This window comes from Cynocephalus volans, chromosome 2 (assembly GCF_027409185.1).
Source record: "Cynocephalus volans isolate mCynVol1 chromosome 2, mCynVol1.pri, whole genome shotgun sequence".
NCBI classification, from domain to species: Eukaryota; Metazoa; Chordata; class Mammalia; order Dermoptera; family Cynocephalidae; genus Cynocephalus; species Cynocephalus volans.
Window position 1 is genome coordinate 6,246,218 of NC_084461.1, and position 16,265 is coordinate 6,262,482.

Sequence of the window (16,265 nt, forward strand, 5' to 3'; positions counted from 1 at the left end):
GTGATGTATTGATGAGCTGTGTGGGCATACCTTGCTTTGTTGTGCTTTGCAGAGAATGCATATTTTAAAAATTGAAGGTCGTGGCGGTCCTGCATCGAGCAAGTTTGTCACCCCCATTTCTCTAACAGTACGTGCTCACTTCATGTCTCTCTGTCTCATTTTGGTAATTCTTGAAATATTTCACATTTTTTCAATATTATTTTATCTCTTATTCCAATCAGTGACCTTTGATGTTACTATTGTAATTGTTTTGGGGTGCCACATACTGTGCCCTTATAGGATGGCAAACTTAATCAGTAAATGTCATGTGTGTTCTGACTCCTCCACTGGTCCCTGCCTCTCTTCATCTCTCCTTGGGCCTCCCTATTTCCTGAGACACAATAATTTTGAAATTAGGCCAGTTAATAAGTCTACAGTGGTGTCCATGTGTTCATGTGAAAGGAAGAGTCTCACGTCTCTTACTTTATTTATTTATTTTTAAAAGATGACCAGTAAGCGGATCTCAACCCTTGGCTTGGTATTGTCAGCACCACGCTCAGCCAGTGAGCCAACCAGCCATCCCTATATAGGATCCGAACCCGTGGCCTTGGTGTTATAAGCACCACACTCTCCTGAGTGAGCCACGGGCCGGCCTTCACGTCTCTTACTTTAAATCAAAAGCTAGAAAGGATTAAACTAGTGAGGAAGGAAGGCATGTCGTCTAAAACTGAGATAGGCCAGAAATTAGGTCTCTTGCACCAAACAGTTAGCCAAGTTATGAATGCAAAGGAAAAGTTTTTGAAGGAAATTAAAAGTGCTGCTCCAGTGGACACACAAGAAAGTGAACCAGCCTTACTGCTGATAGGGAGAAAATCTTGGTGGTCTGGATAAAAGCCCACTCCAGCAACAGCATTCCCTTAAGCCAAAGCCTAATCTAGAGGTAGGCCCTCCTAGCTCCCTTCGGTTCTGTGAAGGCTGAGAGAGGTGGGGAAGCTGCAGAAAACAAGTCTAAAGTTGGTTTGTGAGGTTTAAGGAAGGAAGCCGTCTCCATAAACATACAAGTGCCAGGTGAAGCAGCAGGTGCTGACGTAGAGGCTGCAGCATGTCACCCAGAAGACCCAGCTGAGATCATTGATGAAGGCAGTGACACCAAATAACAGATTTTCAGTGTAGATGAAACAGCCTTTTGTAGGAAGAAGATGCCGTCTAGGACTTTCGTAGTGAGAGAGGAGAAGTCTCTGCCTGGCTTCAAAGCTTCAAAGGACAGGCTGGCTCTTGTTAGGGGCTAATGCAGCTGCTGACTTTAAATTGAAGCCAGTGCTCATTTACCATTCCAAAAATTTTAAGGCCCTTAAGAATTAAATCTACTTTGTGCTCTATAAATGGAACCACAAAGCGTGGATGATAGCACATCTGTTTACGGCACGGTTTACTGAATATTTTAAGCCCATTGTTAAGACCTACTGCTCAGAAAAAAAGATTTCTTTCAAAATATTACTGATCATTGACAATGCGCCTGGTCACCCAAGAGTTCTGAAGGAGATGTACGAGGAGATTAACATTGTTTTCCTGCCTGATAACACAGCATCCATTCTGCAGCCCATGGATCAAGGAGAAATATTGACTTTCAAGTCTTATTATAAGAAATACATTTCATAAGGCTGTAGCTGCCATTGATGGTGATTCCTCTGATGGATCTGGGCAAAGTAAATTGAAAACCTTCTGGAAAGGATTCACTGTTCCAGATGCCATTGAGAACACTGATGATTCATGGGAGGAGGTCAGAATACCAACTTGAACAGGAGGCTGGGAAAAGTCGATTTCTCCCATCAAGAGTGATGTTGAGGGGTTCAAGACATCAGTGAAGGAAGTAACTGCAGATGTGGTGAAAATAGCAAATAACTACCATTAGAAGGGGAGCTTGAAGTTGTGGCTGAATTGCTGTAATCTCATGGTAAAACTTGAGTAGATGAGGAGTTGCTTCTTATGGATGAGTAAAAAAAGTGGTTTCTTGAGATGGAATCTACTCCTGGTGAAGGTGCTGTGAACATCATTGAAATGACAACAAAGAATTTAGAATATGACATAAACTTAGTCAAGAAAGCAGCAGTAGGGTTTGGGAGGTTCGACTCCCATTCTGAAAGAACTTCTACCATGGATAAAATGCTATCAGACAGTATCACATACTACAGAGAAATCTGTCATGAAAGCAAGAGTTGATCGATGTGGGTACCTTCATCATTGTCTTATTTTAAGAAATTGCCACAGCCACCCCAGCCTTCAGCAACCAGCACCCTGATCAGTCAGCAGCCACCAACATTGAGGCAAGACCATCCTCCAGCAGGAAGATTAGGACTCACTAAAGGCTCAGACGATTGTTAGCAGTTTTTATCAATAAAGTATTTTTTAATTAAGCTATGTATGTTGTTTTTTAGACATATTGCTGTTGCACACCTAATAGATGACAGTATAGTCCACACATCACTTTTACATGCACTGGAACACCACAAAGCTCATGTGACTCAGGTTACTGTGATACTCACTTTACTGTGATGGTCTGGAACTGGACCTGCAGTATCTCTGAGATATATAACTGTACTTACACTATTTTAACATATAAAATAGTCTCTAAGTTAATCAAAACATTAATTATTCTATGTATATTTTCTTGAACGAAGGATTTTCTGTTCTTTACAAAATCTTGCCTACATATTTAGCTGCACAACTATATGAGGGGTCTTCAAAAAGTTCATAGATTCATATTATCTTTTAAACCTATTTTTCCACAAACAATTTGAAGTACCCTCCTTTTCCTCCATGTTTATCATTAATTTTCTATTTGTGATTGTGCTTTATCATTAATACTACTGAGAGCGGAACCATTGATTACCCTACCTTTAATTACTGTGACTTCCTCAGCATATCTCTGCTTAGTGGAAGTGGAATTCCACATCTGTTTTCTTATAGTTCTAATCACATTGTCTTGTCCCGCACTTGCCTGTCTGTGGTGTGGCCCTTATAGCCATTCCTCCATAGTTTTTGGACATTGTTTTGAGCTAAACACAGCCTTCTGTTCTTATTTTTTCCGTTTTTCCTGCCCTGAACTATTTCTTTTCAGTAGCCTTGTAGTAACAACTATTTTTGTTGTGCGCTTCCCTGGTTCCAGCCTGGAGCAGTGCCTCCTGTTACACTCCCTTGTGGGGTCCTCGCAGGGGTCCTGCGGCTCACAGAGGTCTACACTAGCGTGGCTGGGGCTGCCCTTTTCATCTCACATCGCTGTGCCCTGCTCAGTGACCAGTGCCCATCCTGCCTCACAGCTGTGACAGTTGTAGCATCTCAGTTCACTTCATGACTGATTTGAGGGAAGGAGGCCAGACTTGCACTGGGAAGGCTTAGATATTTGATTTTGACTAAAAGGCGAAGAATAGAGAAGGGGATAAAAGTGAGGCAAAAAATAAGAATGCTCAACTTGTGCTGTGGAAATATGCATGTCTTCAGAAGCCAAAATTCTTCTGAGCCCTAAAAATTGTAGGCTTCAGGAGATGTTTCCTCATGGAGATCTGTGGTATGACTATTTTCAATCATTGCGCCTCTATCAGGGCTTTTCCTTCATGTGGACTTGACCATCGTTTTGTAGATTGGTGCTCTCTGGTAGAATTTTCTGTGCAGATGGCAGTGTTCTATATCTGCACAGTCCAGCAGGATAGCCGTGACCCGTGAGCCATGATGGCTGCTAGCATTGCACTGTGGCTGGTGAAACTGACAAGTTCGATTTTTTTCTTCCCTTAGGGGGCAGCTGGCTGGTATAGGGATTGAACCCTGAAACTTGGTATCAGTACCATGCTCTAACCGACTGAGTAATCAGCCAGCCTTGGACTATGTTAGTTTTAATTCATGTGTCAAGTGTGGGCAGCAGAGGTCTGGACAGCTGACAGTTACGTCTGTTAATCAGTGACTTTCGGGAGGTTTTCAGTGGCAGTGGGTTAGATTCAGAATAGGCTCATTATCTGCTTAAAGAAAGTGTGTCACGGAACTGAGGCTGATGTTAATCAGTATGACAAGCAGGATGAAGTCTGATATAAATATTATGATACAATACTAATTACCCATACACAGTTAAAATTAATCATTTCACATTCTGGTTTAAGTGATTCTGTGATGTTATTCAGTCTCATACTGCCCCCTATAGGTTGTATTTTAGAGTAAAGAAATTAAGAAGACTGATGTCTGTAAAATTACATCCACCATCCAGGCAGACTGTGCAGACTGTGGTCAGCTTACCTACACATATTTGGCAACTTGTGGTTAATCAGATGCTTATGTTTGTAGGAAGTTGCTGCATGAATTAGCAATTTCAAAAGTATAATAAAAAATTGATATTAGGACGTTTTCTTTCTTTTGAACACTCTTTATTCCCCGAGGCTGTCCAGGTTCTTTCTCTCAGTGCCTCCTTGCTGTGCTCCTGGCTTCCTCACACTGTTGGCAAGTGAGTGCCACCAGCAGTGTTTTTTGAAGGGCTGCTAGATGCAGACTTCATCATATGCCACCTGCTCTAGAGCATGTAGTGGATCCATACAAATTGTGGGTGCATTGCTTTTACAGTTGCATCCAAGGATTGATGCCCGGAGAGCTGATGAAAACCTTGGAATGCTTCTCGTAGAATTTTTTGAACTCTATGGAAGAAATTTTAATTACTTGAAAACTGGTATTAGAATAAAAGAAGGAGGTGCCTATATTGCCAAAGAAGAGATCATGAAAGCCATGACCAGCGGGTACAGACCATCGATGCTGTGCATTGAGGACCCCCTGCTGCCTGGTAAGGGTGTCTGGCTCTGCATTGCTGGGAGCCAGGTGGGCCTCCCTGCGCACTGGTGATGGGGGTGGGGCGGGGGAAGGGGGCTGAGAGCACAGGGCAGTGCATTGGCTCGTGATGCAGTGCCCTCCTGTACTGAGCGACAGTGACACTTTCAGAATTCCTTGCATAATGCTCCTAACTTACTGTGTTTTAAACTGCATTCATTTTGTAATCACCCAGAATTAAGAGGTTTTTTTTCCTGATTACAAAAATACTACATATTCACCATAAACCATTTACTTCCCAGAATTACATAACATAGAAGAGCAAAGTATGCCAGATCTCTTTTCATTTTTACCTGTACTTCTCCACTTTTTTCCTATGTGGATATTAATATTTATTTTTGCCATTTTACTAATTTAGCATCCTACAACATAAACAGATTTGCATCTTGGGTTTGGTCTTAACAGTATATCCTAGACCCCTTCCCTCTGTGTGTCGGTTACATTTCATTGTAAGGATTGCCACATTGAAGAGCCTGAGGCTGGGCTCCAGTTTTCCCAGGTTTATTCCCATTGGCGTATTTACAGGTGCTTATATCCCCATGCCTTAGACAACAGTCTTTTTTAATCTTTGCCAATATGATAAAAATCACATGATACAAGTTTTTCATTTAATTTACATTTCTTTAATGATTAGTGGGGTTAAACAAATTGTTATTTATCAATTCCACAAATGTTTATTGAGCAGCTATTAGGTGAGACACTGTTCTTACTGTTGGTGATAAAATCAGTGACGGACAGGTGACAGAAAAGGTGATGGAGAATGCCAGTGCCAGGTACATGGCCCCTTTGCGTTTCTCTCTTGTGCAACTTCATGTGCTCTGTCCATTCGTCTTCTGGGCTGTCTTCTCAACTGGTGTGTGAGAGTCCCATGTATGTTAGGAAAGCCTCTCTTGTTGTACATGCCATACTTTTTTTTTCCAGTTTGTCTTTTGTATCTGTATTTGGTATTTATCGTTCAGCTCCTATACATTTTTTTAATATTCTCAAATTTAATGACTTTTTTGTTTTGTTTTATGGTTTCTAGGGTGTGGTATTTATTTCCAAAAAATCTTTTGAAAGAACATTTATTGACTCTTCCGTTTTGTTGTTTTTAAATTGGCATGTTTTATGCCATGGTTTTTGAGCGGTGGATTTTCTGGTAGCACCGTGTGCAGTACATCATCCCTCTCGTCTGTTGGATCAGTCAGATTGCAGACTTTCCATTGTCTTCCAGTGTCTGCTTAAATGTACTTGAAAAACAAAGACTCTGTTATCACTCAGCTATATTATTAAATCTAGAAAAGATAAAATTGCAATACTTAGAGTATTCCTTCTTAAAAAAAAAAAATCCATACTTAACCTGAATTGTGAAGAATGAGTTATATGTAAATTAAAATTCAAAACTGGGCTTATAAAAATTAAGCTTTTCCTGATTGGCTTACTTGGTGACCTCAGTGACAGCTTCATGTAATTTGCTGCTAGCTGTCCAGAATTCACCACTGGAGAGTTCGTTCTAAAGGATGTACTTCTTGCAGGTTCTATTAGGCTTCATTCAGTTGCCATGTAGGCAGGGTGAACCGCCACTGTATCTGCATCTGTTGGGGCATTTTAAGGACTTGGGATTGTTTTAAGGACTCTCATAAATCTTGGGTCAGCACTGCTGGTCTACACGGTGGTGGTCTTTGGCTCTCTCATGTTTTTTGCCACCTGGAGAGTTAGCATACCTTTTCATGAACTGTCACTTCATCTATGAATTACAACTCTCTGTTGGTGGAGGTAGACCATGACCACATGGGGTCCAATGATGCAGACTGGGCCTCTTGGCATTTGCTGATTTCCATGTGTGCCCATTGTGTTAACATGACTCACCTTTGCTGATGGGGTCTAGAAATGTTTCAGTGGTGAGAGCCTGCTTCAAAATAACTTGTATGAGAAGATGAGAAGCATCTGGATAATGGCTCAGATATTTGGCAGAGTTTGACAACTGCCTTTCTGTTGCAGGAAATGATGTTGGCCGAAGCTCCTATGGGGCCATGCAGGTGAAGCAGGTTTTTGACTACGCCTACATTGTTCTCAGTCACGCCGTGTCACCACTTGCGAGGTCCTATCCAAACAGAGATTCTGAAAGGTAACAGAAGTTGATTGTCTGCGTTCTGGGTTCATAGCTCCTGTGAGATGGCAGTTACACCTTTCCTAATATGAAACTTATTAATGGATATGCCATCATCTTTTAATAAACTTGAACATGGTAAAGAGGACTTTTCAGGAATTCAGGATGGCTATATTTGATTCATCCGTGGTCAGTTGAAAATTTCTTCTCTGGGGAGTTGACATTTTTTTCAGAGTATTTTGTTTTGGGGAGATGATTTCTGGTTTTTAAAACTTTGGAACATGATGCTTTGTCTCCAGGCAGTCTTAAAAATACGGACATTCAGCTTCCAAGTGGATGCGTGTCTGAATACTCAGCTCTGTCCCTCCTCTCGATGTACAGTTTTCCCTCATTCTGCATTTTTTGGAACATTTTTGCTGTGTACACTCATTGGTAGAAATACTTATTTTTGACCCCAGATTATGCTGCTGTGGTGGAGGTGGTGGGATTTTGGGGGTGGAGGGAGGGCTGTGAGATGGGAGTGGAAAGGAAGAGTAACGTGATTGTCGGGAGTGGTAGCTGAAACGGTGCCGTTAGTCTGTTCCGTGGTGGATTATGGAATAGGTTTTGAGGCCTGACTCAGGAGCCTCTGCAGGCACTGGTGGTGGTGTTCTCAGAGGAGCTTTGGTCCCTATAATGGCAGTCGGTGTCTCTTGGCACTGTCTCTCTACTCCTACCTGTGCAGTGGAAAGGGAAATGTCACAACTTTATGATCATTGGAGGTGGGAAGGCTGGGCTCTTTTAAGAGCTCAGTTTAGACAGTCATCTTCTGTAGATAGATGTGGGTTCAAGGACTTCTCCATGAGTGAGCCCACTTTTTCTCTCCTGTGATCTTAGAACACACTTGAGCTTATACATCATAAGTCATAGATATTTTGTAAAATTGTTCTAGTTCTTCTGCTGTCTTTTGCTTAGCAAGATAATATATTATTGTAAATATAAAGTAGCTACTGGAGGGGCTGTCAGCTGTTGTACAGTGTTGATTTCCAGTGCTGTCCCTTTGCAGTACTTTAGGAAGAATCATCAAGGTAACTCAGGAAGTGATTGACTACCGGAGGTGGATCAAAGAGAAGTGGGGCAGCAAGACCCGCCTGTCGCCAGCTCTCGGTGAGACACTTGCTCAGTGTGGTCACCTGAGCCTCTGTGCATTAGTGCAGAAGGATCTCTTTGTCCATTAATGGTAAACTGTTTAGACAAAACAAATAGTTTTTCTGATACACGTTTAATTAAAAACTGTAAGATCTAGACCAGCACTGTCTTATAGAAATATAAGGCATGCCTAACATGGAATTCTAGAGTTTCTTTGTTAAAAATGTGGAAAGAAACAGGTGAAGTTAATATTAATATTTTATTCAACCCAATCCAGAATATGAACACTTTAACATGTAATCAACATAAAAAAATATTGAGACATTTTATAGCCTTTTTTGTCCTGTCTTTGAAAACCAGTGTGTATTTTTAACTATAGCACATCCTGATTAGGATACTAAATTTTCATCAGAAATACTTGATTTGTGTTTAGATTTTATAAAATTTACTGTAGAAGATTATTTACATACCCAGATTGTTACTAGCATATTTAAATGTTTTCTAGTAACTAAATATAATCTTTAAAATTAAAATAATTAAAAGTTTAAAATTCAATTGTCACATTAGCAGCATTTGAGGGCTCTGCAGCAGGTGTGGCTGGGGCTGCCTTTGAGGCTTTGCTTTCCTTCCACAGACAATAGAATTAAGATAAAAGAGCGAATAACCTCGTGCAATGGGGAGCAGACACAGAGCCACGAGTCTGAGTCACCCTACAGCCAGCGCCTGACTCTGTCTCTCTCCAGTCCTCAGCGCCTCTCCTCAGGCTCCTCTGCTTCTTCCGTGTCTTCACTTTCTGGAAGTGACATTGTGAGTGTGCCCTTGGCCCTTCTCCTCCTGTGTCTGTTGGGTGGTTTGTGTTCCTGGTAAAGTCCATAGTGTTGAATTGATTTATTTATTTATTTAGTGGCTGGCCGGTACAGGGATTGAGCCCTTAACCTTGGTACTATCCACACCACACTCTACCCACGTGAGCTAACCAGCCAGCCTCTGCATAGCATTGAATTTTAAATCTATCTTCCCATTTGTTTTGGTCACTTTGTGTGTGTGCGTGTACACATGCGTGCACGTGGCAGCCCTGAAGTCTGCACCCGGTGGTCCCCCCGTGTCACAAGCCTTGAACGTATCAATCTTCATTGTTCACGTAGCCCGTTGAGAGTGGTGATATTGTTCACAGTTGAACTTCAGTGGACTGTCTTGAATAGTGCTTTAAAAAGCCATTGGGAGATTTTAAAAACTTAAGTCCAGGTGTCTCTTCTCTATGTCCTTTAACATTCTTTTTCAGTTTTGAACTTACTTGAAGGAAATCTGGATAGATTTGGACCGCCTGTTGTTCAAAAGCTGGACTTACTCTAATAACCTTTCATAGCTAGCCTTGACGCAGGCGCTCCTTTCATACCTCTAAGAAGCAGTGCACCTCTGTGGTTCAGCTCTCCTTGTTATTTTTTGTACTGAATTCAAGGACTCAGACACGCCTCCCTGCACAACGCCCAGCGTTTACCAGTTCAGTCTCCAGGCGCCAACTCCCCTGATGGCCAGCTTACCCACTGCCTTGCCGATGCCCAGTGGCAAACCTCAGTCCACCACTTCAAGGACTTTGATCATGACAACTAACAATCAGGTACGTGGCCCACTGATGCCCTTCCCGATGACATGCCCAGGGAACAGCGTCTGAGCTGCGAAACACACTAGAGGAGATTGATGATAATTTTGAATTAGAAACAACTTTCTGAGTCTTTGGTGGGTTAGCCATTTCCATCTTGTTATATAGGAAATTCTCTTTTTTTTGTGGAACACTAGAATGTAACTCCTGTCATTCTATAAAAGACAATGTCTAACATCATTGATGTTGAGGTCCACAGTGCACAGTTTAGGAGACTCTGGTTCTGAGTTCTGAAATGGCTTTTGATAGGGACCAACTTGACTGCCTTTCTGCAACCTATCTGGGGTCGTCTTGGAGGGGCTCTGGTTGTCTCTACTCACCCTGTCCCTGGGCAGGCATGGACACTTGTCCCTGTTTCCTCATAGAATCTCAGTGTTTAGACTTTTGAAAGTTTTAATATGAACTTAGACTCTTTTCATTTTATTAATTAGGCATTTTTTAGGGCTCTTTCTGTTAGAATATGCTGTTTTTTAAATTTAAATAAACCTAGAAGTCTAAAAGAGAATTTATAAATATTCTGTAGCTGTTTTCGAGTTTTACATTAATTGAATATGTACACAAGTACCAGTTTCTGAAATGTGGGTTATAATCTGAACATAAAACAAAGTAGATGCATGCAAACGTGTGTTCATTTCTTGGTGTCATCTGGCTCTGCCCTGGGAGACAGTCTCCCAGGAGACCCCCGAGGCCTTAAGGGGTGCTGCACACGTGGCTCCCCGGCCACACCAGCATGGCCAGCATTTGACACACACAGCCCAGCCCGAACCTGGGAAAAATATAACATTTCGAGGCTGTCGTTATAAGCTATTAAAATAAGTTCTGCCACAGGTAAGCTTGGTTGCCTTTGAACGGTTATCACGTTGGCCACAGCTTCCCTGACTCTTGTCATGGAGGCAATATTTTAACCTCCTCCTGGGCTCAGTGGCCTGAGAGCTGTGTGCAGCTGCTGAGCTGCAGTGTGTGGTGTTCCTGCCCAGAAGAGTGTCCAAGACGGCGTGTTGGCACTGTGGTCCAGTAGTCACTCACATTCGTGTCCATTGTATGCTCACAGTGAGTGAGGTTAATGTGTTAACATCAGTAAAAACATTACGACGAGGCTCAGCGACCCCTTTCTCTTTTACTTCCACTGGCATATAATTACATTGCTTCCACTGCAATAATCAGGTGAAGTCCCATCCTGAAACGTCATGTGCGTCATCCATTCTGTGCACGCTGCGAATGAAGTCCCCCATTCGAGGTGGGGCTTCCAAGTCTGAAGGGGATCAAAACTGGAGACCTTTAGAGTCGGTGGGCGTTAAGATGTCAGAGACCCCAGGGAGTTGAGCCTGCTTTGCTGGTGACCCATTTGCCTGGGGAAGCGAAGCCCCCACTAAGGAGAGGCTATGTCTGTGGAGTAGGGCCCTGGCCCTGACCAGGGTGGTGATGTGGGGACCTGGGCTTTGGGGCTGAGATTCCCCAGCATGCGCTTTTAATGAAGCCTCGGAAAGATTCTTTGTGAATGCTCTGGAGAGCCAACGTGGGCCGAGATGGGACCAGTGCAGTTGTCACAAGTCTGAGGGGGGCTCTGGCCAGCACCTCTCTACTGCTGACAGTAACAGGTACAGAAATGACAGCAGTCCAGGAACTGCAGAGGAAGTGCCAAGGACCTGCCCACCCTCCCTCCCCTCCCATCCTGAGGCTCATCAGCCGGGCCAGCCTGGCCTCTGGTCCTCTCGGTTCAGTGTGGTGTTGGAGGAGGGGATGCTGTACCATGGGGCCCTTCTCAAATCCGAGTCACAGCTGTTATTCTGATGACTGTTCTTTTCTGAATTGTTGTTTGGTCTTCAAAGAATTTTAAAACTTCATGACTTGGGTTACTTGGCATACTTCATACTGTAATTGCTATTCCAGAATATAAGGTATTTCTGATTCAAAACAAGATACTTTTAGGTTATAGTAAAAGAAACTGCTTTATCAAGCTGGTATTCAAATGGACTGCTCCCGGCAGCCACCAGGCTTTGCTGTGCTTAGCTCTAGATCTCGGCTGCTTCTACCTTGTTGGCTTGGTACCTATGGATGTCTCTGCTTTTTTCTTCTAGACCAGGTTTACTATACCTCCACCGACCCTAGGGGTTGCCCCTGTTCCTTGCAGACCGGCGGGAGTTGAGGGAAGCACATCGCTGAAAGCCGTGCACCACATGTCTTCCCCGGCCATTTCCTCCGCATCCCCCAACCCGCTGTCAAGCCCACACCTGTATCATAAGGTACGTCTCCGCTCTGCTAGTGCCCCTCAGAGCATCCCACCAAGGTACTGTTCGACAGCCCAGTGCTGTACATTTCCTCCTCCACAGGGAGTTCCAGGGGGATTGTTTTGAAAGGGAACTTGTTCTCTGGTCATTCGGCTTCATGTTCACTTTCCTTTCCAAACAAAACTTTAAAAATGTTAAATTATTTTAAAGTGTAATATAGTTTTGTTGGTCACCACAAGCCTCTCTGTCTCTTTAAGAATAGTAGCAGTGGTTTACTTGGGTCACAGATTCACAGCTTGGTCAGGGCTTGGCTATGACAGCTCATCTCTGTTCAGGAGTCATCAGCGGGGGCAGCTATCTCTGCTGGCCATTTTCAGGATGGCTCACTTATAATTAGAGAGTCCCACAGCATCTTTTAATTCTTCTGTTGGACTGGTTAGCATAAAACTGAAGTTTGAAATGAGCAAGATTCAAGATGAAGAATAGTTGTTTTCCCTTTTATTTATTACATTTGTTTATATGCTAAATATGTTGGTTTTAAAGAAGCCAGAAGTAAACCAAGAACCAGTCTTGCCACGGCCTCCCATATGTGGCGCTGGGAGTGCCCACGATGCCTGGCACCTCACCTGGCTAGTGAGGGGCGGATGGACAGACAGAGACCACATTTGATGAGCTTGCCTGGTGCTTTGGGGTCCCTGGGGTGTGTCTGTTTTATGTCCCTGTGGCTTTTCTTTGAATCCCATGCCTGAGACACTGTGTGTGCTGTGAACACAGGTCATTATTAAGTCCCTGTGCTCGTGAAGTACCTGAATGTCGAGTGAGTTGTGACCAATGTCTTCCAGTAGGAATCCCATGCCACTTCTGACATTCCCCTGGGCCCCGATGGTACTCGGTGCACTCACTCGTGTTCACATCTCTTCCTCCAGGTGCATCCTCCTGTGCTCACGTAAACCTATTTGCCAGTAAAGGTTTTGTTCTTGAGGGTTGGTTCTTTGGTCCTGTGTCATTGATTCATGATGATTATTTTTCTGAGAGTAACGTAGTAGGACATTCCTTCTTGGGTCTCTCCATCCTGCTGCAGTAGAGCTGTCATTGGAAACATTCAGGATGAAGTTATAACTCTGTAGGAGGGAGGAGCAGCCTTCATCAGTGGCGTTTGGCTTTCCTTTCTCAGCCACCTTCTGTTGTTTGGTTTGCCCCGAAGTCTTCCCAACACAGCTTGTGTTTCTCTTGGTCTGCTTTGCATGAGGACTTTGCAGTGCAGGGACTGTGCTTTGGGAGCACCTGCACACGTGCTGTTCCCTAGGCCTACGGCACCTGTGACTCAAGTCTGTGGGGAAGGAGATGAGGGGGACCTTCTTATTTCTGTGGACAAACAGACCCAGCGAGAAGTGAGAACTAATGGATTTGTATAGTGTGCCGCTGGCCCACAGTTCTCACCTTGAGTGAGTCACTGAATGGGAATAATGCTTCTTGTCTCAAATGTCAGAGTTTAGAGTTATGAGGTGGAGAATGCAGGTTTCTGCCACCCCTTCCAGTTTAATGTCACGTACACGCTTATTGTGGGCAGCGTTGACAGGCGTGTCTCAGTCGTTCACTCAGCTGTGTGCGTTCCCCTCTCTGGTTTCTGACCATTGCCCGTAGAGATGATGCGCCGGTGGTTGCTCAGGCTCACGGCCTGAGCACTGAGCTTTGTGTGCACTGAGCCAGGGCCGTGCTCTTAGGGGAGTCACATCTGATGTGTGTGTACTGGGCTCCAACATTGTTGTTCCTCTTTGTCTCTTCAGCAGCACAACGGCATGAAATTGTCCATGAAAGGCTCTCATGGCCACACGCAAGGCGGCGGCTACAGCTCTGTGGGCAGTGGAGGTGTGCGGCCCCCCGTGGGCAACCGGGGACACCACCAGTATAACCGCACCGGCTGGAGGAGGAAAAAACACACACACACGAGGGACAGTCTGCCCGTGAGTCTCAGCAGATAATGGCCCCTGCTGCGCCAGCCTCCCCTCCCTCCACAGACTGCCCAGCGGCCTCGGCACCGGCGGGGACCCGAGACCAGCATCCAGCACACGGGCTGCCGCCGGTCACTCTGCATGTTTCTCTGTGTGGCAGTCGCATCCATCCTAAAGAACAACGCGTTGTGCTCATCTGTGAAGCCTTATTAAACGTGGACGTCGCTTCCTGCCTTGCCAGGATTCTTCGTTCAGTGCTGAGGCAGGTCGGGCTCAGGAACTGCAGGCACGTGAACGTGCTCTTGTGGTTTCACAGTAGCCGTGGCTATTGCTTTGCGGTTTGGTATTTTCATTTCACGTTTGTCAAAGCAGCGGAGGAGATCAAACCCGTTCTTGTGTCTTTCCTCTACGCATATGGTTGGGAAGTCATCGTTTTACTGCCCTCATGTTTTGTTTGAAATCTCAGAACTGGTTTTCTATGTAAATATTGAAAACTTATGATTTGTGCAATAACTCAGATATTTTTTATTTAATTTCATATTTTCACATAAGTTATATTTAAGGGAGGAGGGAATTTTTTTTAAACAAGCTCAGATCCTTTCCCAAGTTGCATTTTCTAAGTTGGGTTCATCGTGTTGGTTGATTGTCTGATGAGCATCATTACGAACACCATGATGAGGGGTTTGGGGTCTTATTTCTGTGTTTTTTCTTTTGGTCAGATGTGAGTGAAGGAGCTGAGTATCCTTGATGGTTTTCTGAGGGGTTCAGCCCCAAAGGCTCCTGCAGACTGCCTGGCAGTCCTGCCACGGGCCTCCGGCTGTCATCTTGCTCTGACCACTGAGTTCCAATGTTTTGGTTTTTGGTTCTTTTAAACTAGACAACAAATCCAGCATTTAAAGTGCCAGAAGTATAACTTTCTAAGGGGAGAAAGGTTGTCACATTATAAAATCTTAAAAAAAAAATGTGAACTTGGAAATGCTGCAGTCAGTTTTAGTGACATAGCCTGTAATGATGGGTCTGATGAATGTCATTGTGGACAATGGTACCCAGTTTTAGGAATGTGGAGAAAGGAATTACGTTGATTCCGTTGAGGAATCTATATAGCAGTATGCATTCGTTCTGTTAAGAGCAAATATATGAGAAGTACTTGAGCTGCTCAGTGCACCGTGGGGAGTGTTTTTATTGTACCGCAGGAGAGCACAGCCCAGTGTTGGGCCCAGGAGTGCTGGCGCCGACGTCAGAAACGTACAGGTATACTATGCAAGTGTATTCTGCCACAACAACCACTGTCTTTGTTACCTTTTTTTGAACAAGAATATGTCCATCCTGCCTAGCCTTGAGTTTTTGGAGTACCACAGTTGTCCTGGGAGTTGGTTGCATCTTGTAGGCCAGCTGACTTGCCGTTTTTAAAAGGGGGGCTTCTGCCCTGCTAAACACTACAGAGAGTCTGGTCTTCGAAGCCCACTAGTGGGGAGTGTCGAGACAAGAAACTTATTGCCATGATGTCTGATGGGTGTGCACCAGGGGTAGACTGAGGTCTGAGGGTGACGGACCCCACAGGGACAAGCTCTGTACCATTCCTGTGTCTGCCTCTGAGAAGCAGGACTGGCCCACACGGTCATGGGGGCTGTCGATGGTGCCTGCAGATTCTCTAGGAGGCATTCCAGACCAGAGTAGCACATTGTGTCTGCAGTTCTTGATGATTGAAAGTTATCAAAAATGTTTTAAAATATTTAAATTGTGAACTTTATTGATAAAGAATATTTATAAAAACTGATCCGTAGGCTTGTACTAATCTCAATGCATTAGCAATATTGACTGTAAACCTATATTAAGGAAACACTGTGGGGACAGTGGGGTATGTCCCGTGGGGTGCGTATTCTATATAGCTCAATGCATAGACACAGGTACCATGCTCCATGCCCATCATGGTGAATGAACCAAATGAATTGCCTGGCTGCCACTGTGGCCGCGTGCTGCAGGGTTAACACAAAGGTATCATGTCTCGATTCTGTGTGTGTGTGGACAGCAGTGTGGAAGCTAAAATTGACATATTTTTATGTAAAGTTTTTCTATTCTTTGATTTTTAATAAACTTTGGAAACCAGTTCTGTGTTTGTGTTTAAATATATCCTTTCTTTCCAAAGGGAAGGATGGCTTCTATATTTTCAGTTTTGAATTTTCTAAATTAGGGTAAGCTTTAGCCAATTACCTGGTCTAAAAAGGACTCAAAAAAAGGCTTCCAGTCCTATAAAGAGAATTTGGCTGGGGGTGGGGAGGGGATTGTTTTGTCATTGGTTCATTAAATGGGGTTGAGGTTCTAGCCTTTGTGTAAGGCCTGCAGGAAAGAAAAGTGACCAGTACATGTTG

General features: G+C 43.9%; 1 protein-coding gene across 2 annotated transcripts in view; it reads left to right on the forward strand.

Moving 5' to 3' along the window:
• Positions 1-15,991, forward strand: part of TENT4A (terminal nucleotidyltransferase 4A) — a 50,246-nt gene extending 34,255 nt beyond the window's left edge. The window contains exons 7-13 of one of the 2 annotated variants that reach the window (XM_063085806.1): positions 4,582-4,795; positions 6,820-6,946; positions 7,974-8,074; positions 8,691-8,863; positions 9,516-9,674; positions 11,795-11,959; positions 13,732-15,991. In XM_063085806.1, coding sequence (XP_062941876.1) covers positions 4,582-4,795; positions 6,820-6,946; positions 7,974-8,074; positions 8,691-8,863; positions 9,516-9,674; positions 11,795-11,959; positions 13,732-13,926 — 1,134 coding nt within the window. In that variant the 3' untranslated portion in view covers positions 13,927-15,991. The remainder of the gene's footprint in view (positions 1-4,581; positions 4,796-6,819; positions 6,947-7,973; positions 8,075-8,690; positions 8,864-9,515; positions 9,675-11,794; positions 11,960-13,731) is intronic. The other variant, XM_063085807.1, reaches the window with a different exon arrangement.
• Positions 15,992-16,265: the final 274 nt, after the last annotated feature.